Source organism: Glandiceps talaboti, chromosome 13 (assembly GCF_964340395.1).
Source record: "Glandiceps talaboti chromosome 13, keGlaTala1.1, whole genome shotgun sequence".
In the NCBI taxonomy this organism is placed as follows: Eukaryota; Metazoa; Hemichordata; class Enteropneusta; family Spengelidae; genus Glandiceps; species Glandiceps talaboti.
In genome coordinates this window covers 20420828-20445831 of record NC_135561.1, presented here as the reverse complement: position 1 = coordinate 20445831, position 25004 = coordinate 20420828, and the positions used below count along the sequence as shown (strand labels likewise).

General features: G+C 36.5%; 1 protein-coding gene across 1 annotated transcript in view; it reads left to right on the top strand.

Annotated features, from left to right (window-relative positions):
* The first annotated feature begins 10296 nt into the window (after window positions 1-10296).
* Window positions 10297-25004, top strand: part of LOC144445132 (zinc finger protein 704-like) — a 38407-nt gene continuing 23699 nt past the window's right edge. The window contains exons 1-4 of the mRNA XM_078134691.1: window positions 10297-10880; window positions 12934-13085; window positions 16114-16382; window positions 24656-24756. Of these exons, the coding sequence (XP_077990817.1) occupies window positions 10390-10880; window positions 12934-13085; window positions 16114-16382; window positions 24656-24756 (1013 nt within the window). The 5' untranslated portion in view covers window positions 10297-10389. The remainder of the gene's footprint in view (window positions 10881-12933; window positions 13086-16113; window positions 16383-24655; window positions 24757-25004) is intronic.

The following is a 25004-nucleotide window of genomic DNA, read 5'->3' as shown; positions in this document are numbered from 1 at the left end:
GATTTCGTGTAACACTGTCTGTTTTGGTATTGCGTTGAAGAAAGCGGGTAGCTCGTCTTTTAGTCATTTCAATGTCAGTGTTTGTCAGTAGTTGTATGCGGGTCCCAGGTACAACATCCATATTCTAGGATAGGGCGGACAAATGTAAAAATATGACTTTATTTTTATGTCTTTGGGTTTTAAGTTCGGGAGTAGAAATCCTAATGTTCTGTTGCCTTTAGCTACTATGCCCCTTAATGTGTTGTTTCCATTTGAGGTCGTTTGATAGTTCAATTCCCAAATACGGATGATCTTTTACAGTTTCAAGACCCTTCTCTTTGATTTGATAGATATGTATACGGTTTGTGTTTGAGGGTACTGTGTATGATGTAACACTTAGATGAATTAAACTTTATGTTCCATTTGTCAGACCAAGAGATGAGAGAATCTAGATATTTTTGACGCATTCGGAGAGATGATTTGTCTGCAGTCATCTGCGAAGAAGCCTAGATTGGTATCTATAGAAATATGTTCGGAGATGTCATTTAGATATAAAAGGAAGAGAAGCGGTACTAATAAGGTACCGTGTGGAACACCCGAGTCAACTGAAATTGCAAATTGGTGCCAACAACAACACGTTGTTGTCGCATAGTTAGAAAGGATTCCATCCAGTGGACTTTATAATTTTACAACGATATATTCAGCAACAGTGCAATTTTTGTAGTGGGCATTGGTGTGAAACGACACTGAATGCTTTTTAAAAAGTCAAGAATTATAAGATCTGTAAGTTTATTTAAGTCAATATTATGTGCTAGATCGTCGACTGTTCTTTCGCTTGTGTAAAAAGCTTACTAGGGAGACTTCAGTAATTAGAAGGAGGAGAGGACCGGGGGAAGTCAAGCCCGGTCTGTGGTATAAAATGTGACCCTCCCCCTAGTCCGTTGTGCTAAAAGTGGCCCTATCTCAATTTACTTTCCCTAAATATATGTCCCTCCTCTGTTCAAATATTTCAATGGGTGTTTTTTTTATATCGCCTCCCTGTAGCATAGTTTTTAAAAATCAAGATTTAGTATACATAGTCAAGAAGTCATGGGTTCGAATCCCACTATAGAAACAGGTGACTTTTCTGTAGCAAGAACTTGATCCCACCACAATGATACGTTTTAAAAGACATTTGTTGTTTCAAACTATTACCATCGCAGTAAGTTTGTGTTTGATCAATCCCCGTGTTTGCATCTAATTGGTTAAGCTGAAGGCCAGAACTTCCAAAGACTAGATGAGTGCACAACTGACAATCTCAGGACCGAGATCAACATCTCCACTCCACCACATTATCTCCAATATCTTGCCACACTGTCCCCCTTTACTGCTGTGAGACCCACCACAACTTACATTTGTCTTCACTGCACTGCACTGCACTTCACTTCACTGATATATTATGAGATTACTTTACAGTGGTGGCAATGGTGGGATGTGGTAGCAATAGGATTTGGAACTAGTGGCAGCGGTGGGATCATGCCGAAATCACAAATTATAATGCAAAGATAGATAACAAAGTGAATCAAACTAAAATGTTACCTTCCCCTGATTTCCCTTTTTTTTAATATGCCCCCACCCCCCGGACCGATTTTTAAAAAGTGGCCGCCCAGTCCCCCCCCCCCCCTTCTCAATTACTGAAGGCTTTTAAACTCAGTTTGCGCCTGTGTAAGTGACTTATATAAGTAAAGTTTCTGTGTTTAAATGTTACAGTGTCGTTAAAAACCTACTGGACACTGTATTAATACTTCTCAAGGTTAAAATTTTACACAGTGATAACTTGACATTGTACCCATTCTGACATGCTAGAAACCACCGCAGGCTATAGAGATATTGCCTCTGTGCGCTATACTCGGAAACGCGATCAAAAAAAGGCGAATAACCTCTAATGTTTTCATCAAATAACATTACAAAGAGAGACCTGAGGCATGTTGTACGATGTGTACATAGCTGTATATACTAATTATCTACGACCTTGTAGGGATACAAAGTCATTGTTTAACGGACATCTGCTTTGATCCCATCGTATTACAAGTACTGCGGTCAATTATATCATCATCACATCATATCATATATTATCTGATAGAATGAACACACGAACAAAACGAAAAATTATGTGACGTGTATAAATCTAAGAATTAGGCTACTACATGTAGTAGTATAATAATATTAATGACCGTTTTAATATTATAGCGTTTCCCACTTTGCAAAGCCCTTTACAATTACTTCTTCTGACACGGACCTATAACGGCACAACGATCTTTTATACTTCCTTAACTCCCTGGGGAGCACACAATTCGTCAAGTAGTAGTAGGCCTGGCTGTATATGCCAGTGCATTCTCATACGTTTTCTTATTGTTGTAGAACATTCGAACATGACAATGTCTTTCATTGTCTATAGTGCTACCCTTTTAGATCGAATTTCAATTGACATCTCTCTTCACAGTTGATTCGATACCACGTTGGCATCCAAAACCATGCCTTTCAGTGTTGTTCACTCTTACAAAGTGAATGCAACACTCTTAAAAGTATCCTTGCAGGTTACAGGTTACAGTGATAGTGAGTGCTGTGGTCTCACCAGTCCAAGTTAAGTAGTTCAGGACGCACAGTTCGACTTCTTATAATCGTGAAAATTTACTCACCGCCAAGCGTTGTCTTCTGTGCTATACCGAGTCATCGGGGAGGGGGGTCCTCGACTAGTCGAGGTCGCCCGTGTGTCGATGTGTAGGCTATAGCGTACAGCTCTTAAAATTACAATAACAACTTGTTTTTTATTTAATAACATTTTTATTGGGCTTATTACAAAAATACATATCTTTTTCATAATTGGAAATTTCACATTTTGTATTCAGAATGTTGTTTAAATTATCAATTTTCTTAATATATGCATTTAATTTACTTTTTCTAACCGTAATGTGAAACTCCACACTCAAGTATTTTTGTATGGCATCAAATCTGTTGTTGTTGGCTTTTCTATACTTAGAAATAGAAATATGATGCTTAGCAACAAAAAATAACAAAATTTAATGACATTACTAATCAGTGGATACAGTGTGAATGCTAACAACAAGAAAATTAATCTACTATTAAAAACAGCCTACAATCCAAGAAATTATCTGAAATTAAACAACTTTTCTAAAAATTTGCATTCTGTAATATGCTCCAATACGAGTGGTTACATAAGCTGACCCACAACAGAATCTGTCACACTACATCCCTCATGAATATGTACATGTAGAAACAAGTCACTACTATACTGTATGGGGTTTGCATACAGCATTTATCATTCGTCATATTTTTTATATGAAAAGAAAAAACGTTTTCTATTTTATCATGCTCTGGCTTTATCCCACATTTGTTGATATTAACTTTTCAATTTAATGAACTGGACAATCTAAAAGGAATGAAACGCTGACGTCATCTACTTGACCTAAATTACATCTTTAAAAAATGTGGGGTGGGGGGTGGGGATGGGGTGCACATTGTGTACGTAAAATGAATTGTTGGTATAGTTGATAGCACGACCGTTTTCCTCCATGTGTGTGGAGTGGATATTAAATCGCGCTCAATATTGGGTGGGCAGTGAGCTGGCGGGCAAGCTGAAACCCAGTGGGAGGAAGATTTCATTGGCCACCAATGGGAGGTGTACATGTGAACAGATTACATGTAAAACACCCCCTACTATTTTTTAGGAGCGACTCTTACACAACAGCAACAACAACAACAACAACAACAACAACAACAACAACATACATGTAATGAAAACCACAACTCTGCTCGTTGGTTTCACCTGACACTTTGGCATATATGACTGAAAAGTAACACGGAAGACACTTAATATCGTTACGATTTTTATGGGAAAGTGTTCGAAAATCCTTCACGCTGCTACCGAATCCAGCCAATCAGAAGTTTGTGTTTTTGTGCACTGCACTTCATGCACAGTTATAAACTTCCCGCTACTCTGCGGCCGGCTTCTCTATGTTCCCGCTTATCTTTCATGGCTAATGACGTCATGATCCAGGGGCCAATACCCTCAGTGGAAAGGTCACCGCACTTCTACAGTGATGACGTAATAATGTGAATACGCGGGCTGGCGTGATTTCAGCTAACAAAATGTAAACAATGGTATGAAAATAATGCCGAAATACATGTAAAAGAAAATGCTTTACTAGTAATTGGTTGAGAAAACATCAATGCACGAAAGATGATTAATTCCTCTTTTCCGCTCAACGCAAGCCGTTGTGTCCCGATAGACTCGTAAAATTTGACAGGCGAACAAAGCGGAACGAAAAAGAATATGTTTAAAAAATAGACAGGAACCAATCAATTTTGAACTGAGAAACAAACTGAAAGTGTTCTCTTATACAGAATGTAATATTCGTCGATGTTAACAGACTTGTATACACCTGTGAAGAAAAAAATAATATTGTGCCATACGGGACTGGGTGGGGTAGTGTTTTACAGCTCCATTTTACGGAAGATGCAAGATTATGAAAACTTCTCAAAACGTCAACTGCACTGGAGGGGGGGGATGAATCGGTTCAATGACCTTGGTGAGCTCACGCCTTGTTGTTATGCGTGAACGTGTTCTCTAACACCTGTCATACATTACTTGTCAAGCTGTTATAACTTGACGTTAATAATAACACGACGAAGTGTGCAAGGAACGGCGAAAATATTGCCGCTCCTCTCTACATTTCTTTGAAGCAAGTATTTCAGGAACAAATCTGGGTGTCTTACATTGTGATGCTAATATGGTGATTTGAACCCTGGCCGGCAAAGCGCCAAAATAACGTTTTTAATGAGCGGTCGTTCGTTTATATCCAGTCGTGTCAATAATAGTTTTATTGCATAAGAGCTGCTGACCCCATTGAGGTCTAAGTTTACTGTTTTTAATGATAGGTCAGTGGATTGGTAAACTATTTCCTTCCTGTCTGATAGCAGAGTTGAAGTGTTGGACTTATCTTTAACAGAAATAATACAAGCTAAAATAACTATTCAAATTTGAATTATAATGGAAAAGCCATATTTTAAAGAGCTTGTTGAATCGAAATTATACATCGAGTTCCCAGAAATATTTATATTGAACACAACAAAAACTTGTGTAATTATCAAATAAAAATAAGTAAATCATTTTTCTCAATATTTGTTTTATGTTTTATAACGGTGTGGGCACTCTAACAGAATATATCGAGTCTGCACCAAGGGACCTATACATCGACGATTTGCATTCTGTCTGTCATCCATAAAATCATGATCTATGTCATGTTATAACTGAAATACTAAAGACTGTACCTTTCAAATGATTATGTTTTTGTTGATTTTTGTATCGCAATACATTAATATTAACATCTCATCTACAGTACTACGATGAACAATTTTAACTTAATTCTATAAAATTGCTGATTTTTTTTCAGATTATCTCGTTCGATGAACGCATGTAAAGAGTTTGTTGTGAACGTGATCTTGTATTAAAGGTAGAAGCGGCATCTCAGGACGAAAATGTTTGTTTATTTATTTGTTTGTTTCCGTAAACAAAACTGACTGAGTCCGAGTTCTATGTGATAGAACTGGTGTCTAGAATGGGCATGATGTATCGTCGTCTCCCGTTGAAACACTGGTTATATCTGTGTAAATAATGTTAACGTTAAATCATGTCAAGTCGTTGATCCCAATGTAAGTACTGGCGGATAAGAACGTCGGTAACTGTACATGCTTGGACTATTAAATGAGACACACATTTCCCTATAGATAAAACTAAGTACTCAAACGTCTTCATCTCAGCACTGATGGAAAATAGGTGTCTACATCTGTTTGACAAACCCATAAAAAAAACTAGAACTTTCCATTCTGATTTTTGAGTTTATCATATTGATATTTATTTATTTATTTATGTTATGTTATGTTATTTTAATTTATGTTAAGATATTTGTTTTATTATTTCAGCTACTTCCATACATCCATTTTCTGATCTCTTTCGTTTTCCTGATAGGGTTCCATTGAATGGTTTATGAGTTTGTATATGAGTGCATTGAACGCATCCTATCTGAAATGGGATATTATTGATCAGACATGAAACACTCATACACATTGTGACACACACACACACACACACACACACACACACATACATACATGGCATACACACACACATACATACATACATACATACACACACACGCATACATACATACATACATACATACATACATACATACATACATACATACATACATACACACACACATACATACATACATACATACATACACACACACACACGCATACATACATACATACATACATACATACATACATACACACACACACGCATACATACATACATACATACATACATGCACACACTTATATACGAGTTTGTTTTACACACGTATGCATGTAAATGTATGTATGTATGTATGTATGTATGTATGTATGTATGTATGTATGCATGTATGTATGTATGTATGTATGTATGTATGTATGTATGTATGTACTGTATGTATGTATGTAAAGTATATATATATAATATATTATATATAATATATATATTATTCTATACATATAAATGTACATAATATATACATGTATATAGTTATATATATATATATATATATATATATATATATATATATATATATATATATATGTATAATAATAATAAAATTCTTATTTTGAGTTTTGAGGTTGGAATACATATAACTGTTCACCAAATAGCAACGCATTCATATGTACCATTATTGAAGAGACAAACACAGACCTTTGAGTGACTCGATACATTCATCAACCGTACGGTCATTCACATACTACTTTCGCTATGTGTGTTCAGAGACATAGCCTTGTCGTCATGGTTACACGGTATGGTTTGTGTTTATATCTGGTTTAGCTTACATATATCTATTGAAAGGATGATTCATATATTTATGTTATTATCGTTAAGTGATTTCACTTAACTGATTTCACATACTTTTGGCCATAAATAGATAATGATAATATTTTAGGCCAAAATGTACTGCTGGGGAGTTTTTTTTATGTTGTGCACCTCGTGATTTAGCCCAAACTTCTTCGACAATACCTACGCCATCGTCGCAATTAAAACAACCCTATCGTAATAAAATTATCCTATGATTCTTTGTGAGATTCTTATCACTTTTGATTTGAGTGAGAACTATCAACCGTCATCACGAAAGAGTAGGTGCAGGTGTCAACGCAATCAACGTTGATTCCGTCATTATTCATTTATGTGTTTTGCTACGGTTCAGATAATCCTCTTCGCCGGGTGTTCGGGAACAATCACCCCACCCCCCACCCCCTCCCCCAAACACTTTCGTTTGTGACTCAGGGAGACCTGGTACATCGTCTGATACCAGCGTACAACACCACGTGACATTCATGTATCGAGTTTGACATGCTTAAAATACATCTGAAATAGTTGTTGGTGAATAGTAGAGGAATTTCTTTTTGAGTGCAACGAACAGAGCAACGCCAAGGTCACTATACATTGAGAAGCTTGCAATCGCGCAAGCTGCCATGCGGCGTCGTCGGCGAAGACAGAACGCGGTGGGTGTATGCATTTGATCCACAGTCTCGCGTACTATGTACCTTTGGTGTATGGTACACACTTGGACAACATTTATCATGTCTTGTGGAAATTTTCGTGGTTGATACCTTTGTTAAAACCCAACCTACCCGTCAATAGTACACCAACAGATTAAATTTCTCCTGATATGCTGCTAGACAAACGATACACGTCCACGACCTTACGGGTTACTCAACCCGGAAACTTCACATCGATGTCAGAAACATCGTGGTAATTCTTTGAAATAAAATGCGTTTTGTCTTCTGATTACTCGTACAAAATATCCCCACCGTCAACAATTGCAGAGGAGACAAAAATGATAGCAACGTAAGTTTTACGACTGAGTAGAAATTGTCAATTATTTTGCCATTGATCCGAAAACAATATTATGTTTACATTTTCATGATTGTGCAAGGTCATTCAACTCGTACTGGTACCTAAACCCCAGTTTATTAAAGATCATTCAACGAATAAATAAATAATAAAAAATATGATGAAATGTGAACGCTGACGGTAGAAATTTCGTGCTGTCTAGTATCAGCACTAAACTATATTACATATAGCGACCACTAACTAGCACCTGAGAGCATGGATATCAAATATTGAATACAAATTACGTAAAATGAGGGTCGATTCTAACGTAATAACGTTCGCGTTATGTACTCGGAAATTAAAAAGTAGTTACCCTTTACACAGGTAAGTTAATGACCGAATGGTTACTAACATTGAGCGGTGACACGATAACACAAAACCAAAACAGACAATAAGCTTAGTGAAAGCTATTGAAATTCATCGAGTGAAAATTCCATCGCAATTGATTTTTTTTCTTCCCCGTTTTCCGAAATCTAAGTTTCTTATTTTACGCTATAGGGGTGATAAGATAATTTCCGAGTACTCAGTTAGTATGCACTATTATATGTTATCTCGTCGGTGACTCTTCAACTTCGTTTCCACGATGACTTGTGTACATAGTGTAGTATATCATATATGTCTCTCTCTCTCTCCAAATGGTAGAAAGTACATTACATGTAGTGACAACCACCGCCTAACAATACCTCAGACTACGGTGTACAAGTCCCATCGCTGAACACCATAGCCCACAGACCTCGAAATATGGCAATGCGTATTGCTATTGTTTTTTTTTTTTTGACTTTGTATTAAAAAGCCGAATAGTCAAGTCTGCGTTTCTAGGCTTTAGGCTGTGAATACCAACCACTGAATATAAGGAACATAGATAGATAGAAAGAATGAAAGATCTTTCTCGTCACAGCAGGAGGAATATCGATATAATTCGATTCAAAAGACCTTAGTTGTGTTGCAAATGCACGTGTGTACACGTGCGCGCGCACGTATGTATGTCTCTATATTGTATGTGTGCACGTCTGTGCGTGTGGAAATTGTATTTGTCATGTTCATTTGTTTGTTGTAAACAAAACAACTATTCCTTCTGAATAAACGTATGACCAAGAAACTGAAAAAGTATGTGTATGACCACCCCCCCCCCCACCGCCGCCACCACCACCACCACCACCACCACCACCACCACCACCACCACCACCAACTATACATGTCACAAATTATATAGTTGTATTCGTTGTGTGTTAGCCAGGTCCTTCGCAAACTTAATAGTTCAGTAAGTTTAGTTGTGTTGGAAGTAGAATGACCTTCATAGTCATGTGACAGTTAACGTTCATGTCATTTGTTATGCCATTGATCAAGCTGTGTATCAATACCATATTGTCAACATGTAATCTTTCGTGTTAAAGTGTGTCAACCTTGATGCTAACGTTTATTTCAAATCAGTATCTCCTTTACAATTACATGTAGGAAAAAAAACACAATTGTGAGAAAAAATAAGTTAGTATAGGGAGTGGATTAGATTGTCGGTGCTTTGAAGACCTAGTAGTAGTACCTGGGCGATGTTGCAAAGCTTATTATCATTACTAGTATGATGAATGCCAACAGTACAGAGCCCACGAACGCCCACGCGCTGAAAAACAACGTTGAGTGTTATTGTTCTTCCAGTAGCCGTTTACACTCCCACTGTAAACCATTGTGCGTATTCGGGAAAACATGTCGTGTTGAAATCAACTGTATTTAATTTCACTGAATTTTGTATCTATCACTGAAGTTTGATTTATTCAATACATTCATGACGCGGTCGATCTTATTGCACCATGTACTATATAGCTAGCAGTGAGTGGACAATGCTCGTTTTTCTTCATAAAATGGACTTCCGCGCCAAGTTGGCTGGATGGGTGGGCCGTTGTGTCAGTAATGATGAGTTACCTCTACAGGGGGTCTTAAAAACAATAGAAACAGCCAATCAGAAAAAGGTTTAGTTGATAAGTCATGATGTTGGACGGACGAGTCGTCAAAAAAAAAAAACAAGTGAAAATTAAAAACATGTAAGAAAACTTATCCTTGTTGAACAGTCAAACTGTGTTACTCTCCTAGAAATAAGTAATTTGGGATTTATAATGTACGGTATCCGTGTATGATATCTTTGGTAGAAGTTATAAGCGTCACTATACGGTCTGTCGACATGTTTGCATATATTGACGAATCAAGACAGGCGGATATGTCAAGCTGACCAATCAAAAAGCTCATTGCTTGTGGCTTTGGTACGTCGATGCCGGTAAATTCAGTGAGAGACACGCCCACAAAACGCACGCTAGAATCAAAACAACTCGGTGAAAAACACCGGCTTTTGTAGTTGCGACGTTCACGAGATTCACAGTCAGCGCTTACAAAGTTAGCAGTTTACGTTAAATCGTGGCAGATAAACGGAAAACATGTACAGCGGAAGGCGTTTGCCAAAGAGGTCTATTATTGGAACCAGGGTTTGCGCGCCTTGGCCAGACGGAATTCTTTACCCCGGCGTCATCGAAGGGACCAAAACGAAGCTGAATGCAGAGGAAGTATACAGTGTTTTCTTCGACGACGGATATTCGAGGGAGTTCACGGACTCGTGTATTGTTGGTCCCGGCTTCAGCACAGTGTGCAGTTTCCAGTTGAAATTCAACCAAAAAGTCTACATTACTCACGGGGGTAGGGAGGTAAGCGGCTATGTGCAAAAACACCGCCGGCCGATGGATGAAGTCTTCATCAAAATTAACGACGACAGCGAAACTCTAGTTCAACGAAAAATTGACGAAGTTCGGTTGATGGAAAGCAGAAAGTCCGCCAGACTTCAGGACCACGAAACCGACTACTTGAAATTAGCCGATATGTGCCCGGAGCCGAAGAAAAGGGCACCGTCTCAAGAAATCGAAGTCCCAACGAGGTACGTAGGTCTATATGTTTTCATTCTGTCTTCATAAACCTTCGCACATGTTGTCATTAAATGAATGAAAACGAACGTCCATTTTCAGTATTATTCATTTTCGTTGGACATTCCATATAGGCATATGTTTTGAATGAAGACAAAATTTTGTTGATGTCTGTGTGAGCTTGTGTCTTCGGTTTTTGTGAATTTCATTTAATCAGAAATTTTGTACGTAAACAAATATGTGGAGATGGTTGCTGTCGCCCGCTAGAGAGACAACATGGTTACTTTGTAGCCGCTCTCTTCTTAGTCTTACTTTGTTTACATTTTTAGCACCAAAATATCAGTCCTGACTTTGACGCAGGTGGCAGAATTTTTTTATTTAAAACCTTAGAAATACGTGGTATGTACAGGTACTATAAAATTTTCTCACTATAATAGCTGTCAGATGAGAGAAAATGCGTAATAAAAGCTATCGAAAAATATCGAAAATTCACTGCTTGTGCACGCCCGTAAGTAGGTCATAGGCATAGCTTTATAATGTTGTTTTGTCACTGGCTGAGCATAATAAATTAGGCATGTGGCGTGAATGTTTATCGGACGTATAAAATGATGCCGCGCTCAAGTTGGACTTTTACACAGAATCTAGGGTTTCAATAAATTACGTGCAAAACATCGACAACACCGGTGGAAACCATAAAATTTACAATAAAGGATCGAGGGACATGCATACTTCGTCCACGGCACACCTTTTGACCGGCTCATGACCGCTTACCACTCACTACCCTGTACATAAACATTCATTATACGTGTCGGGTTTCTTCCAAACAGGTTCAATATTTAATGTTTTCCTCTGAAATCGTTATGTTAAAATTCTACAAAAATGATGATTGTTATGGGTGAAGGCAGTTTACTCGTCCTTCCGAAAGTCAGAGTCTATTTTTATCGCTTACTGCATAGCCGTAGACCGGTGATTTCCCGACGAGCGTGGGCGGACTTGTGAAAACGCTTGCCTTGGCACAAGTCAACTATTGACAATTGTTTGCGATGTGTGCAATATTTGCTGCCGATGCAACCTCTGTTTCTATGTGCCCTGTGACGACACTATGGACAATTTCAAGGACAAAGCTCGTTATATGTAAGACTAAGAAGTTATAATCATGGATACTATTAGGGGAGCTTGGAGAATCGTTTGAATAAGGATCATACAATTATTATAACAATTTAGAACTGTGCTGGTGAAAACAAGTAAAATATCGGGAGTCTGTTAACTTCGTGACTACCGGCATTTTTTGTGTCTGCCTCTTTTTTCAATTTGTATTGTTATAACACATATATATACTTCTGCTTGCTGGATAGGGTTGAGAAAGAAAACTCATCTCAAAATTGTTGAACGTGATTACTAGCAGCTTTCCTTGAAATGTTCACGTGAATTTATTTAAAAGGCGAAAAAAAAATCGAATATTTTGGATCGATATACATTGTTGGGTCAATTTATCGAAGGTTATTACCGGTAGGTGCACTGGACACAGGAAGTGCCTACGAGGTAATTTGCACGATGATCTGTTGTTGATCGGCTGTTGTTGTTGAGTCATTTACTATTCCATGGGTCGACAACAGTGTTCATGTATATATTGTACTTATAATATGTGTGATGACACCATTGCGCAAGACGCCAGGCAAGCGCAGTAGGGGACGGTCATATTAAAGGCATGATACATTGTTTGGAGTTATTTGAAGCCGGTAGCTTGCACAATCAACACGTGAGCGCAGCCACCCTCCACAGCGATGACCAAGTTAAAAATGCTATTAGGCCGGCATCGAAGGAAAAACGATTATAATTTCAATACCATGTTGAAGCAACTAAGAAATAATGGGTGTGTTTAAATTTAAAAAAAAAATAATTTTGAGAAAATTCTTAAATCTATAAAAAAAGCTAAAAAAGAAAACAGAATAATGTTTCTTCTCATGGAGTGACTATAAACTTTCACTTTGAGAAGTTTATTTCAGATATTTATTTTTTTGTTGAATTTTTAGTGATAATTTCTCTTCTTTTTTTTTTAAATTTTAGGCCGCAAAATAAGACATGTAATGGTATGGTAATGTCAACAAAGGGAGCTGGTGAAGAAGAGGCCAGTATGGATGAAGTAATGGCAGCCATGGTCCTTACAAGTCTGTCGTCAAGTCCAGTCATAAAAACACCAGAACGAAAAGATAGTACAGGTAAATTTATTCAAATTTTTATGATTAAAAAAAATCTTCCTAAATTTGAACATGCTTTAATGATTTTTTCAGTTTTTGTACAGTTGTTCATTACCAGCAGTCTAATTATGAGATTTGAATTACAAAACTAAATAACGTACAAAGATATATTACACGATGCACATGTATTTAATATATGTATCTGGAACTCAGAAACAAGTCGCTAGAATATGCTATAATGCTACCCAAGGTTTGACTGTTTGTGTAGTAAATGTGAATAATCTTAGTTAATAACCTAGGATGCTGAGCAGTTTGTTTTTAATTAAGTCCAGATAAACCGATAACATATTGTCTATGATAGCTTCATTGTTGAGATTGCAGCCTTGGAATTTTTTTTCAAATGAGATAATACTATTCAAGTTTATCCACCCATTTGGAAATTTAGGCAGTTCAAGGATGGGTCAAATCAATAGACTTTAAACTACACACTCTAAGTCTAACAAACAATTCTCTGACATATAGTTAGCCATTCACACAGAAAGAAGGATTTATAGGTTTGTCACGTTACTAGTAGTCCACCAAGTTCACATAGTTATGTGGTGTGGGGGTCATTCAAAGATGAAGGTCACCTGTCAATGCCCGGAAGCATATTTGAAAAGGTATTCGGGTATTCAGAAAAGACCTAGCCCTGTTGTAGACAAAGAGATATTTATATATGGATACAGGAACTTCTCTGTACTCATGATCTATATTAAACGGTGATGTGTGTAAAACCTGCCACAGCAAGCGACAGAAATCCCATATAAGTAGACCTGGCACCCCTGTTCACAAAATGGTATTGTCTGTGATATCGTAGGTGATTTGCATTCAGAGAGCCGATTACAACCAATAGCCGGATGTGTGCATGCAGATTGCTGAACACTATTTGCATTGTAAATGTATGTGCTGGTATAGCTGTTTGTTATTGGGGTTTCTGTGGCTTGGACTGGGTGGGAACTTCATCGGGATAGTGTACTCTGATTACAAACTACTTGACTGAAAGATTTGTGGTCAGAAAGATTTGTGGTTGGACCTAGTGGACAGTTACAGTTATTAGTTTAAGGGATATCTTTTCAGTTTGTGTGTGGACTAATCACCCAGAGAAACCACAGGAATGTCCGGTAATTGGTGTAAAGATTTAAAAAATAAAGAACCAAGTTATGTCTTGTTCAGTCTCAAGTGTGTGGTTAAAGTTCTAGGCACTACACAGTCTATAATTAATACATCAAATATAAGGCCAGCAACTAAGAATAGACCTGCCAGGAATCTTTGATGATGGAAATAACAGATTTTTGTCATATCATGGCAACCATAGATTTGTAGAGATGTTACTTGGTAGTCCTTCAAGGCTAAAGAAGTATAAGGTCATAACTATATTAATCATGGTTTCAGATTTCACGTTGTTATGCAAGTTGTATTAACATTCTAAACCAATGTAAGGACCAGATCCATTTTGGCAAACCAGAGCACATATATGCATATTTTGGACGGTGTTGTAAAGAGGTGTGTAGTTTATGACGTTGACCAGATCGTGCAAAAATCTGTGTGCTGTAATTTCCCCACCCTCCGTAAAAAAGTCACGCGGCAGCAGAGTGACCAGGTCACATATCATGCACAGTGTTTTCTGTGCTCTTTTTTAGATACAGAAAATAACATTGCGATACACTCATCTATATTTTCATTTAAGTGACCCAAGATTTGAAAATTTGAGTTTCAATATTTGTAAAAATTTTGGTAAAGTTATCAGTTTGGAACCAAAACTGTGACGACATTCCTGTACCATGGTTATTTGTATATGTTTTGTCTACAATGAAGTGAAGTTAGTCGTAAAAGATAAACTAAACAGTAAAATATGATTTGAATGAAAATACAGACATTTTTACACAAAAATGTTAATATTGATAATACCCTAAGCATGATCATGATGATTTTGGTCTAAAATGAGGAGCTAAAAAGTTTCAGAAAATGAACAAATATTGAATTCTGTTGATTAACAAGTGCCTAGAAATGCATGAGGGTAGAGGTTTGTTGTTAAAGTAATGAAATGCCAACCACAAGTGCTATAAATCATACTATTGTCGCTTGGCATTGGAATTGTTGATAAAAGTTACCAGGTTACAGTCGGTCATCGGACAACTCAACTCAGTGAGTGGAGGATCCTGGGATATTTACACCAAGGTTGGAAGAATTTAGCCGGGACATGGCTGTCACAGAACTTATCAGTGCCCTGCAAGATTAGATTAGAGCCGAACTGCTTGCCTTGTTTGTGATGCTCTAATAAAATGTTCCATGTTGAAGGCAAAATAAAGATTAGAACAGGGCCGTGTTTCAAATCTTGGTGCATGAACTTTTGTATGGTACTTTCAGAGATGGGAACACAATATCCATATAAAAGGAACTTTTTGTCCAGGGAATATTGACATTCCCCCACTGTGTTTTATTGACAATACAGCTTCAAAGAATAGCATTGCAGTTGTTTATATTTTGTACATGTAGTCAGGTTGATGTAGGAGTAAACGACTAATAGTAATACATATGTAGAACGCAGTGACATTGAAAACACAATGAAAATGCCTATTGATGTTGAAATTCTACTTAGCTGTATGTGTTTGACAATCAACGCTCAATTTGAAAGAACAGCAGTGGCTACACCTGTATAACAATGATTTTGTTCATTAATACCCCTGTAAAAATATCTCATTATTTTGGATTCAAAATTGAAAATTTATTCTGAGTTGAGTAACTTTATAGTTAGAGCTTCTTGATTGTGGACACATAGTTGAGTTTGTCATAATGTGAAGAGAATTTCAAAGATCATAAAATATTTTTTAAAATCCATGACTTTTGACTCAATGGTTATTTTGGTTCTATCTTCCTGACTGTGTAGCAAATATAATTTTCTTTCACTTTCTTTCACTCTAGAGTTTTATGAAAATAAATAAAAATTAAAACAAGATGTTTGCATGATGTCCTCACCTATATTTTTTATTTTTTATTTTTTTCATAATAGAAAAAGCACCGCTGAGTCCACTGAACTTTGAGAGCTACTGGAATGACAATGGTTCATCAAGTCCGAGTTCATCAAGTGGTCATTTCAGCTGGGATTCAAGGTCAAGAGGGACTCCATCCCCACCCCATGAACCTGATGCATCCCCACCCCATGGATGTCTCAACACACCACAGAACACTCCAGTAGATCCAGGCCGATCCTTTGATGAAGGAATTGATGTTGAAAATGCATATCTTCTTTTGGAAGAACCGTTTCCAAGGAAACGTAAGGTATGTGATGGAAGTCATGATAGCATTGGTTTTGTTATGTACCTGTCTGGTTATTCTACAAATTGATATTACATGATATCTGAAAATCCACACCAATCAATTTCTTTTTACTGATGGAATCCAACTAAAATGCAAAATACACAAAAACTAAAGGGTCTATGCAACCAAAATAAACAGAACTAACTATGCACTAGTATGTTGATGCAGTAATTGGCAATGTTCCAATCTTTAGAATGTGTTATTGTTAGAAATGTTGTAAATAATCCAAAATAGTTACGATTTGTCTTCACAGGGGAGCAAAGATTTGTCATTTTCAAGATGTAAAATATGTAAATAAAATATCTATGTAGGTAATATTCTTATATACTGAAAACCCAGCATACTGTGATAGCGTTTAATAGTGTGAGGAATGTCTAATCGAAAATCATATTTTAAAGTTTGGAATATTTTTTCTAGGATATCATATTATATGGTTTTCATTTTGATTAGTTTTCTTTAGCATTATGTTATTGATCAATATGGCCACTTCCAAGGTTAAGATTGTCAAAACTAATAATTGAAAAAAAAAATATTACAAGTTATAAAATGGAAAAGATTGGGTACAAAATTTTAAAATTGTGAATATGTCAAAAGATAACCAAATATTTGTATAACTTGATTTTTGAGATCAATGCTGAATATTAATTTTGTCTCAAAAGTTGTATACAAAGTATGAAAGTAAATGGTGCATAATAACAACCTGGTGATGGTTTACGTGACATAACACATGTTCGGAAAACTATGATCTACGTGATTCCCCCCCTACAAAAGAATAGACTGTGCCGTGTTTATCTGTGGTAGTCAAATTCATGGATTATGCAGCTATCATTGTAATAAACAAGTCAAGACACAAACTTGGCAAAGTGCCAACTTCTCATAATTACCGAAATTCAAATCTGCAATCAAATGTAAATTGACAGGCTGACTTCCAGGGTATATCCCCAGTAGTAAAGTGTATGCCTTCTGGCCACAGTGTTTACATATTGATCATGCTGAAACAAGTTGAACAGCTCGGCTATATAGCTGACAAGTAGATTGTTTACCTCGTTTGGGTATTTGGTTTTACAGTGTGGAGTGTTTGAAGCTGATAAAAAAGGTCCAGGATAGTGCGTCATATGGCAGTGTTTTTGTTTACAACTGAATTATCAATAAACACGAGATATGTTGCAATATATTCCAATTCACACATTGAGATACCCTCATATACATATATTGAAAGTAACCTGTTTCTTCTAAAATTAGTATTTTGCAAAATTATGCTAATTCTTTAGAGATACGAGATACGTTGCAATATATTGAAATTCACACATTGAGATACCCTCATATACATATATTGAAAGTAACCTGTTTCTTCTAAAATTAGTATTTTGCAAAATTATGCTAATTCTTTAAAAAGTTTGTAAAACCTTTCCTACTTCTAAAAGATTTAATTTGTAACACTAATAAATTTTCAAATATTGTGTTTAGTACTGGATTATTAGTAGTGGAGGTGGGGTGGGGTGGGCATGGTGGTTGCGCAGGTGAGAGAAGGCAGGGGTATGCATGGGTACAGCTCAGTTGGTGTGCCAGATAGACAAGGCAGGGGTACAGCTCAGTTGGTATGCCAGATAGACAAGGCAGGGGTACAGCTCAGTTGGTATGCCAGATAGACAAGGCAGGGGTACAGCTCAGTTGGTATGCCAGATAGACAAGGCATGGGCACAGCTCAGTTGGTATGCCAGATAGACAAGGCAGGGGTACAGCTCAGTTGGTATGCTAGATAGACAAGGCAGGGGTACAGCTCAGTTGGTGTGCCAGATAGACAAGGCAGGGGTACAGCTCAGTTGGTATGCCAGATAGACAAGGCAGGGGTACAGCTCAGTTGGTGTGCCAGATAGACAAGGCAGGGGTACAGCTCAGTTGGTGTGCCAGATAGACAAGGCAGGGGTACAGCTCAGTTGGTATGCCAGATAGACAAGGCAGGGGTACAGCTCAGTTGGTGTGCCAGATAGACAAGGCAGGGGTACAGCTCAGTTGGTATGCCAGATAGACAAGGCAGGGGTACAGCTCAGTTGGTGTGCCAGATAGAGAAGGCAGGGGTACAGCTCAGTTGGTGTGCCAGATAGACAAGGCAGGGGTACAGCTCAGTTGGTATGCCAGATAGACAAGGCAGGGGTACAGCTCAGTTGGTATGCCAGATAGAGACAAGTCAAGAAAGTAATCACAAAGATAAAACTGTTGTGCCAAAATTGATGGATAGATTAATGTAAGTTCCTTAGATATTGGCTTTTAATTTTCTGTCTCCCTAGGGGATATTTATAGTTTTGGAGAAAGAGGATTAAGAATTATTATGATCTTGTATCAAAGGGTAACAACCTCCTCTGAAAGACAAAGTGAACTCAAGGTCATTGACATGTCCTTACAAACAAAGGAAAGTATACAAAGACTGGAGATAGACTTGTTACATCACAGAGTACACATGTTTAGGGGCGCCAAGCCAAATTATGCAGATAAACAAAAGTCCTTGTAATACTGCTCAAACACCCAGCATGATTCACCTCTATTTTATTTCAAAAAGGAGGTTTTCCTTGACCCAAATTTCCAATTATATCCGTTCTGCAGGGCATGAAAGTCAGTGTCAAAATGAGCTGCCAAGTTTGGGTATGCTGTTTGGACCCTTGGGGCATTTGCATACTGTGTTGCCATGGTAACTAAGACAGAGAAGTGAATCAAGTTACACTCTGCCAACTTGTTTACTCCTTGTGCACTGCTCAAAGTAACTTGCGGCAAAATGTGCACCATACGTCTGAAGTCAATAATAGTATGAATGGAGAAAATACAGAGCTTAAATAGTGTCATTTAGATGAAATATTTATTTGTCATTCACTTTACTTCAAAAGGGACGAGAAAGTTAAATTTTTTATGAGTTTAAAGTATGTTGGCATCTAATCTTCAAATTATGACATTTGGCATAACATTTTAGAGTGTTTTTCTCTGTAGTGTAGAGAAGGTAAATATGTCTGGATATGTAATAAAATATTCCAAAGGAGTAGGTAGGTATGGTGTAACCATTGACCCTAGGAACAAAACATTCATTCATCAGGTTTAATGTTTTTGTTTGCAGTTGCTTCTCATTTGAATGTGAATAGTAAGCTGTGGGTATTGAAGGTTGTTTACCACATTGGCACAAAGAAGGCTCTGTTTTTACGTCCATATTGTTAATTTGTAATGACTGCCAGGAGGATTATGTACATTACAAGTGGTCTCTGTTGTACGATTACGTCAGCTACATAGTTTATGACATTTGACCGTTAGTTTTCGATTTGCCATTCTACCAAAGTTAAAATTTGAAACTTTAACATAGAGAAATGAAAAAATTGCCATCCATTGCCTTAGGAAATACAGATTCTAAAGAAGTGTTGAAAATTATATTGTATGGATCGAGTTTTTGCATGACTGTTCGAAAGTTATATTTCACTGGTTATGTGCCAAGCTGTTGTTTAGATGTCCCCTTCCGTTTAGTGCAATGTTATCCCCTCTATCAGAATGGTACAGTCCAGACTTGTTTACAACTGAAGGCCATTTGATTGATGATACTTCATGTGACCTTATTTATGGCTTCATATGCTGTGTTACCCACAGTCACATGGCGTGACTATTTTGAATAATAAATTGTATGCAAATGAGATATACATGTACCGGCCGCTTTAGAAAAGAAAGGCGACCAGGCATCTGAAAAAAGCCGGCCGGCATGTTGTTGATTTAGGGCAACTGAGGCTCAAAAAGACAACAGTGTGTGATGGGAACTAAATTAGTCCAAAACAAAATGGTGTCTGGTTTTGAAATAGAGAATATACTACCCAGCCCAAAATTTATTTGTCAAATTTTAAACATTTCTGTGGAGAAATATAACTATCATCTTAATTTGATTCCTCAAATGTGCTTCATTTTCTGAACTCAGTAAAATTGTCCGAACTCAGTAAAATTGTTCTCATCATGAAATTTGTAATGTGGCGAAATAGTTTATTTTATTGAAATTATGAAAACATTTGACAATCAAGGGTTTTAAAAATGGCTAACTGGATGAAAACCATGGAATGATGGCAAATTAGTGTGGATGCCAACATGGTCTCAAAGTAAACCATATGTAAATCATATAGGAACTAGACTATTAAATGGCAAAGCTGATCGTTAATTACATTTTGTATGGAAAATATTGACTTTTTCACTTTAATAGTAAAAGCCAAACCGTACTGTGTGTATGTATCCGTGTTTACCATATTTCTAATTCCATATGAAAACAGTTCTAATTTAGTGAATGAGAATGGTCACAATTAAACACATGCCATTCCTTAGAACAAATATGGAAACTTGTTATGTCTCACTTTTCAAAAATTCACACCATATACCAATTTATGACGATTAGAATTGGGAGTGTAAATAGTTTATATCAGTGTAATATTGTCTCCATCTTGTTCAGCTGTTACTGTAAACTGTTCAACTGCTACGAAATAATGATGCAAGGAAACAATGTTTTAGGTTGTAACAGGTCTTAATTCATGTTTAGTATGTATTGTGGAACGTGAATTGTAACCACAAACTAAGGTGTTAAGTTTTATAGCTTAGAATTCAGGGGTTACTACACAAAGACTTGCATGGCTTCATGATTTTATTGTCTGTTTTAGCATATACCCTGCAAGTTCTAACAGTTACATGCCAAGTAATTTCACCTTGTCAACTCTGTCCGTTAGTTGACCCTATGGTTTTGAATAAGGAGGATTGGTCCATTGAGAGTGAAATAGGGGTGACAGGGTCAGTGTCTTTTATAACATTGTACATATGTACATGAAATGAATATTTTTATACATAAAACATTAAGAGGTAACAAGATATGATATAACTCTGATATTGTGGTCTCCACTCGTGTCAGTAAAGTCGTATATCTTAAAGTTCTGATATTATGTATGTACTGTTGAGAAATTTTCGTGTTGTTAAAAAATTAAGTCTGATGACATTAATAACTCTGAGTCACTGTCAATATGCGTACAGGATTGTCACATACTTCTTTTGAGTTGTTGACAAATATTTTAAAGGGGAGAAAAATTGGAAATATTCCAAATTTCAAGATGAATGAAATTGATCTGATTAGGGTCTGTGACCACTTGAGGGGAGAGAGAAACAGAGAGAGGTATGTGACCACTCAGGGAGACAGAGACAGAGAGGGGTCTGTGATCACTCAGGGAGAGAGAGAGAGAGAGACAGGGAGGGGGTCAGTGACCATGCAGAGAGAGAGAGACAGAGAGAGAGACAGAGAGACAGAGCAGTCTGTGACCACTCAGGGAGAGAGAGACAGAGGGGGAATTCCTCTACCAACTATTTTTTGTGATAAAATCCTTGAATGACTGCCAAATATTGAGTCTGGAGTTGAGAACAATAGGCCATCAGTGACAGACTAGAGTGGAGAGCTAACAAACAAACAAATACTTGGCAGTGTACATGTGAAGGTTAGCACACAAAGGCTTAATCAATAAACTGAGAAAAAAATAGAGAAAAACAGAACAACAAGTCCTTCATATTTGAAATTGGAAATGACTCGCACTTGTGAAGTTGTTGTTGAAAACAAATCTGATAAAATACACTCCAAAGTTTCCATCATTTGTTTTAGTATTTTTTTTTTGAAAAGGAGATGTAAAAAATGTGTGTAGTTTTTAGTGAGACTTTGCTTACTGTAATTTACCATTAAAATTTGATAATGATACCTTCATTAGTAATTAATGTTACCAGTAGTTTTCAAATCAAAGTTTCAAATTTCACTAAAGTTCTCATTACTAAAATGGTGTAATACAAAATTAAATGAAAAAATCGACAGCTATTAAATTATTCTACTAAGAAGTCGGAAATGACAGACAGTTGCGTGTATAAAGGAGTGAAGTATGTCAAAAAGGGCATTCCATTAAAATGGTGACAGCACCTAACTTGAAACAATCTAGTTTAACATTACTTTGTTTGACAAAAACACATTTTCTATCGAAGATGTGTGAAATGTGTGAAATATTTGATACTGTATGTAGAGTAGAACATCATATTATAAAACTTTGGTTATTTTTGAGAAGATATTGAATATAAAATATAAAAAGTGGTAAACATTACAATATATCTATTTGTTGATTCAAACAAGAGTATCTGTTTTCTTCATTCCTTGATTGGGGCGACCCTATTTTTTCCCTGATTCTCATTACCTGACCGATCCAAATTTTCAGCTCCGATATCAAATGAATTTTTTATTCACTCACCCTTAATATTTTGTGGAACAACACCCTCTCTGGCAAGAATAAGTAAGTGTCTGGATTGTTGATGTCATCTACAGTCATGGCGGCGGTGTAGACACTTGTTCACGAATAGAGCATGATTAAAGTTATTGAAGTAGGGACCTGCAGAGAACATGCCAATTGTGTAGAGAAGCTGGGAAAGGGCCTGTTAGCAGGAATCCAATAAAAAGAAGATAGCGAGGAGGAAAAGGAGAGGCAGAAAAACATGATGAAGACTGATTTGACTTGCTATGAAAACGTAGTGAGAAATAAAAAAAAATTGGGTAACCCTAATGTGGATTGATGAAATCAAAGTGGGAATTTGAGATGTTTGTTTGTTTCCTTGCCATGGAATGATGCGAATTTGATTGGTTTATAAAATATTGATACTCGTCCTTGAAATATGAATAATTAATATGCCAACTTGATCATCGTAAACAAGATGCTTTGTTGGTTTAAAACTAGAGGGTTTATATAATTATATCAGACTTAGATGTTATAGTACTTATGTCAGATAATTGCGATAGTTATGTCAGAACTAGAAATTATAATAATTACGCCAGAACAAGAAATTACAATAATTATGTGAGAGCAAGATGCAATGATAATTATGTGAAATATGTGATGAAAATAGAAATAGAAGGTTTGTCTGTTACATTTATGTTAATCTACTATACGATCTATGTTATATACTGGTATACATTAATGATAATTTAATATTATGACTTGGGCCTACTGACATGGCTCAGCAAAGTCTGAGTGAAAGAAATGTCTTGGTCAGAAACACTTCACTGTTCTATAGATGGGAATCTAAAGTGAAATCAATAAGTAGAAACATTTAAAATGCCAGTGACGTCACATCTGATGAATTATCTAGTTTGACTGTAAAATATTTATGTTTTTATCTCCTGGTGGTCTTGGCAGGAAGTTGGTTTTCAATTCACAATGGATGAATTATCCATGATACCTTCATTTTGGTACATTATTAAATGAGGTTCATGTTTGACATACTGTAGTTATTTTATCTACAAAGTAACCTGTACGTTCACAGAGTCCTAACATAACTATTTTATCTGTTCTGCTACCATTCCTGATGGAGCGGAAATTAAAAAACACACAATATCAGTTAAGATAGTGGAATAGTGTAGTAGTGTTAGTCCTTCAAGTCTACAAAGCTACAGTTAGGATAGCTGAAATAGAAATAGTGTTGTAGCGATAGTGGTTCAAGTGTACAGGTACGCTAACATATTATGATATGACCACACTGTAACCAGTGTACATACGAAGTCTTGACTTGATTATTTTATCTTCAAATCATGACATTTCATAGACAAGTTATCTGAATTGGTTGTTTATCACTGTTTATCTAACTTGACTGAGTGTATGTTACTAAGTCAGAGATTTGCCTAGTCGTACATGGATTAATTGACTGATTGTTTAAATGAACATATAAAACCAAAATCTTGCGTAAAGAATGTGTTGTTTCTGAGGGTAAAAAAAAACCATTGATGTACATTATTTAGAGTACTATATTCAGTTTGTGGAATTGTTAGGATAATTTCATATAATTTTGCTTCACTTTTCATAGCTCATAATATATTAGCAATTAATATTGTTGGCTCTGTATACTCTGGTAAAGTCCTTCAGAACTTCATGTACACCTTGAAATGCCAGGAAAATGAATTTTTGTAAATGATTAGTAGTGAATGTTTAACATTCAGGTGTTTGACAGATCATAGACCCCTCCACCCACAATGGACAAATCGACTCAGATGGTGACATGTATCATAGAATACTTCTGAAAACTGATAAATGGTTAAAGTGTCTCAAAATTTATAAATATTTATCTTTATTATACTTACAGTAATTAATGAACATCAGTGAAATGTTGAGAATGACAGCTAGCATAATGATTTTATTTCTTACTGTTTTCTTTTACCCTTTCAGAGTTCCACACGAACCTTGTACAAGTGTACATGGCCTGGATGTGATAAAAAACTGGGTTCCTGTGGAGGGATGGAACGCCATGTTAGAACAGTGCATCTTGGGTAAGTATTTTCACCTGTTTATTTCATTGATTAATTGATTATGTGCTGTGTATTGATTTATTGATTGATTGATTGATAGTCTCACATGTTTGTCTTGATAGAAATATCTTAGGATCTATTTTCCCTTGCCTTACAGTTAAACATGGCTAAATAAACTCAAACTTAAACTCCCAAACACTTGGTTATGGGCTGTGGGATTTTTGTTTTAAAAGCACAGACAGAGCTGAATATTTTTCTGTGTTGTTTTT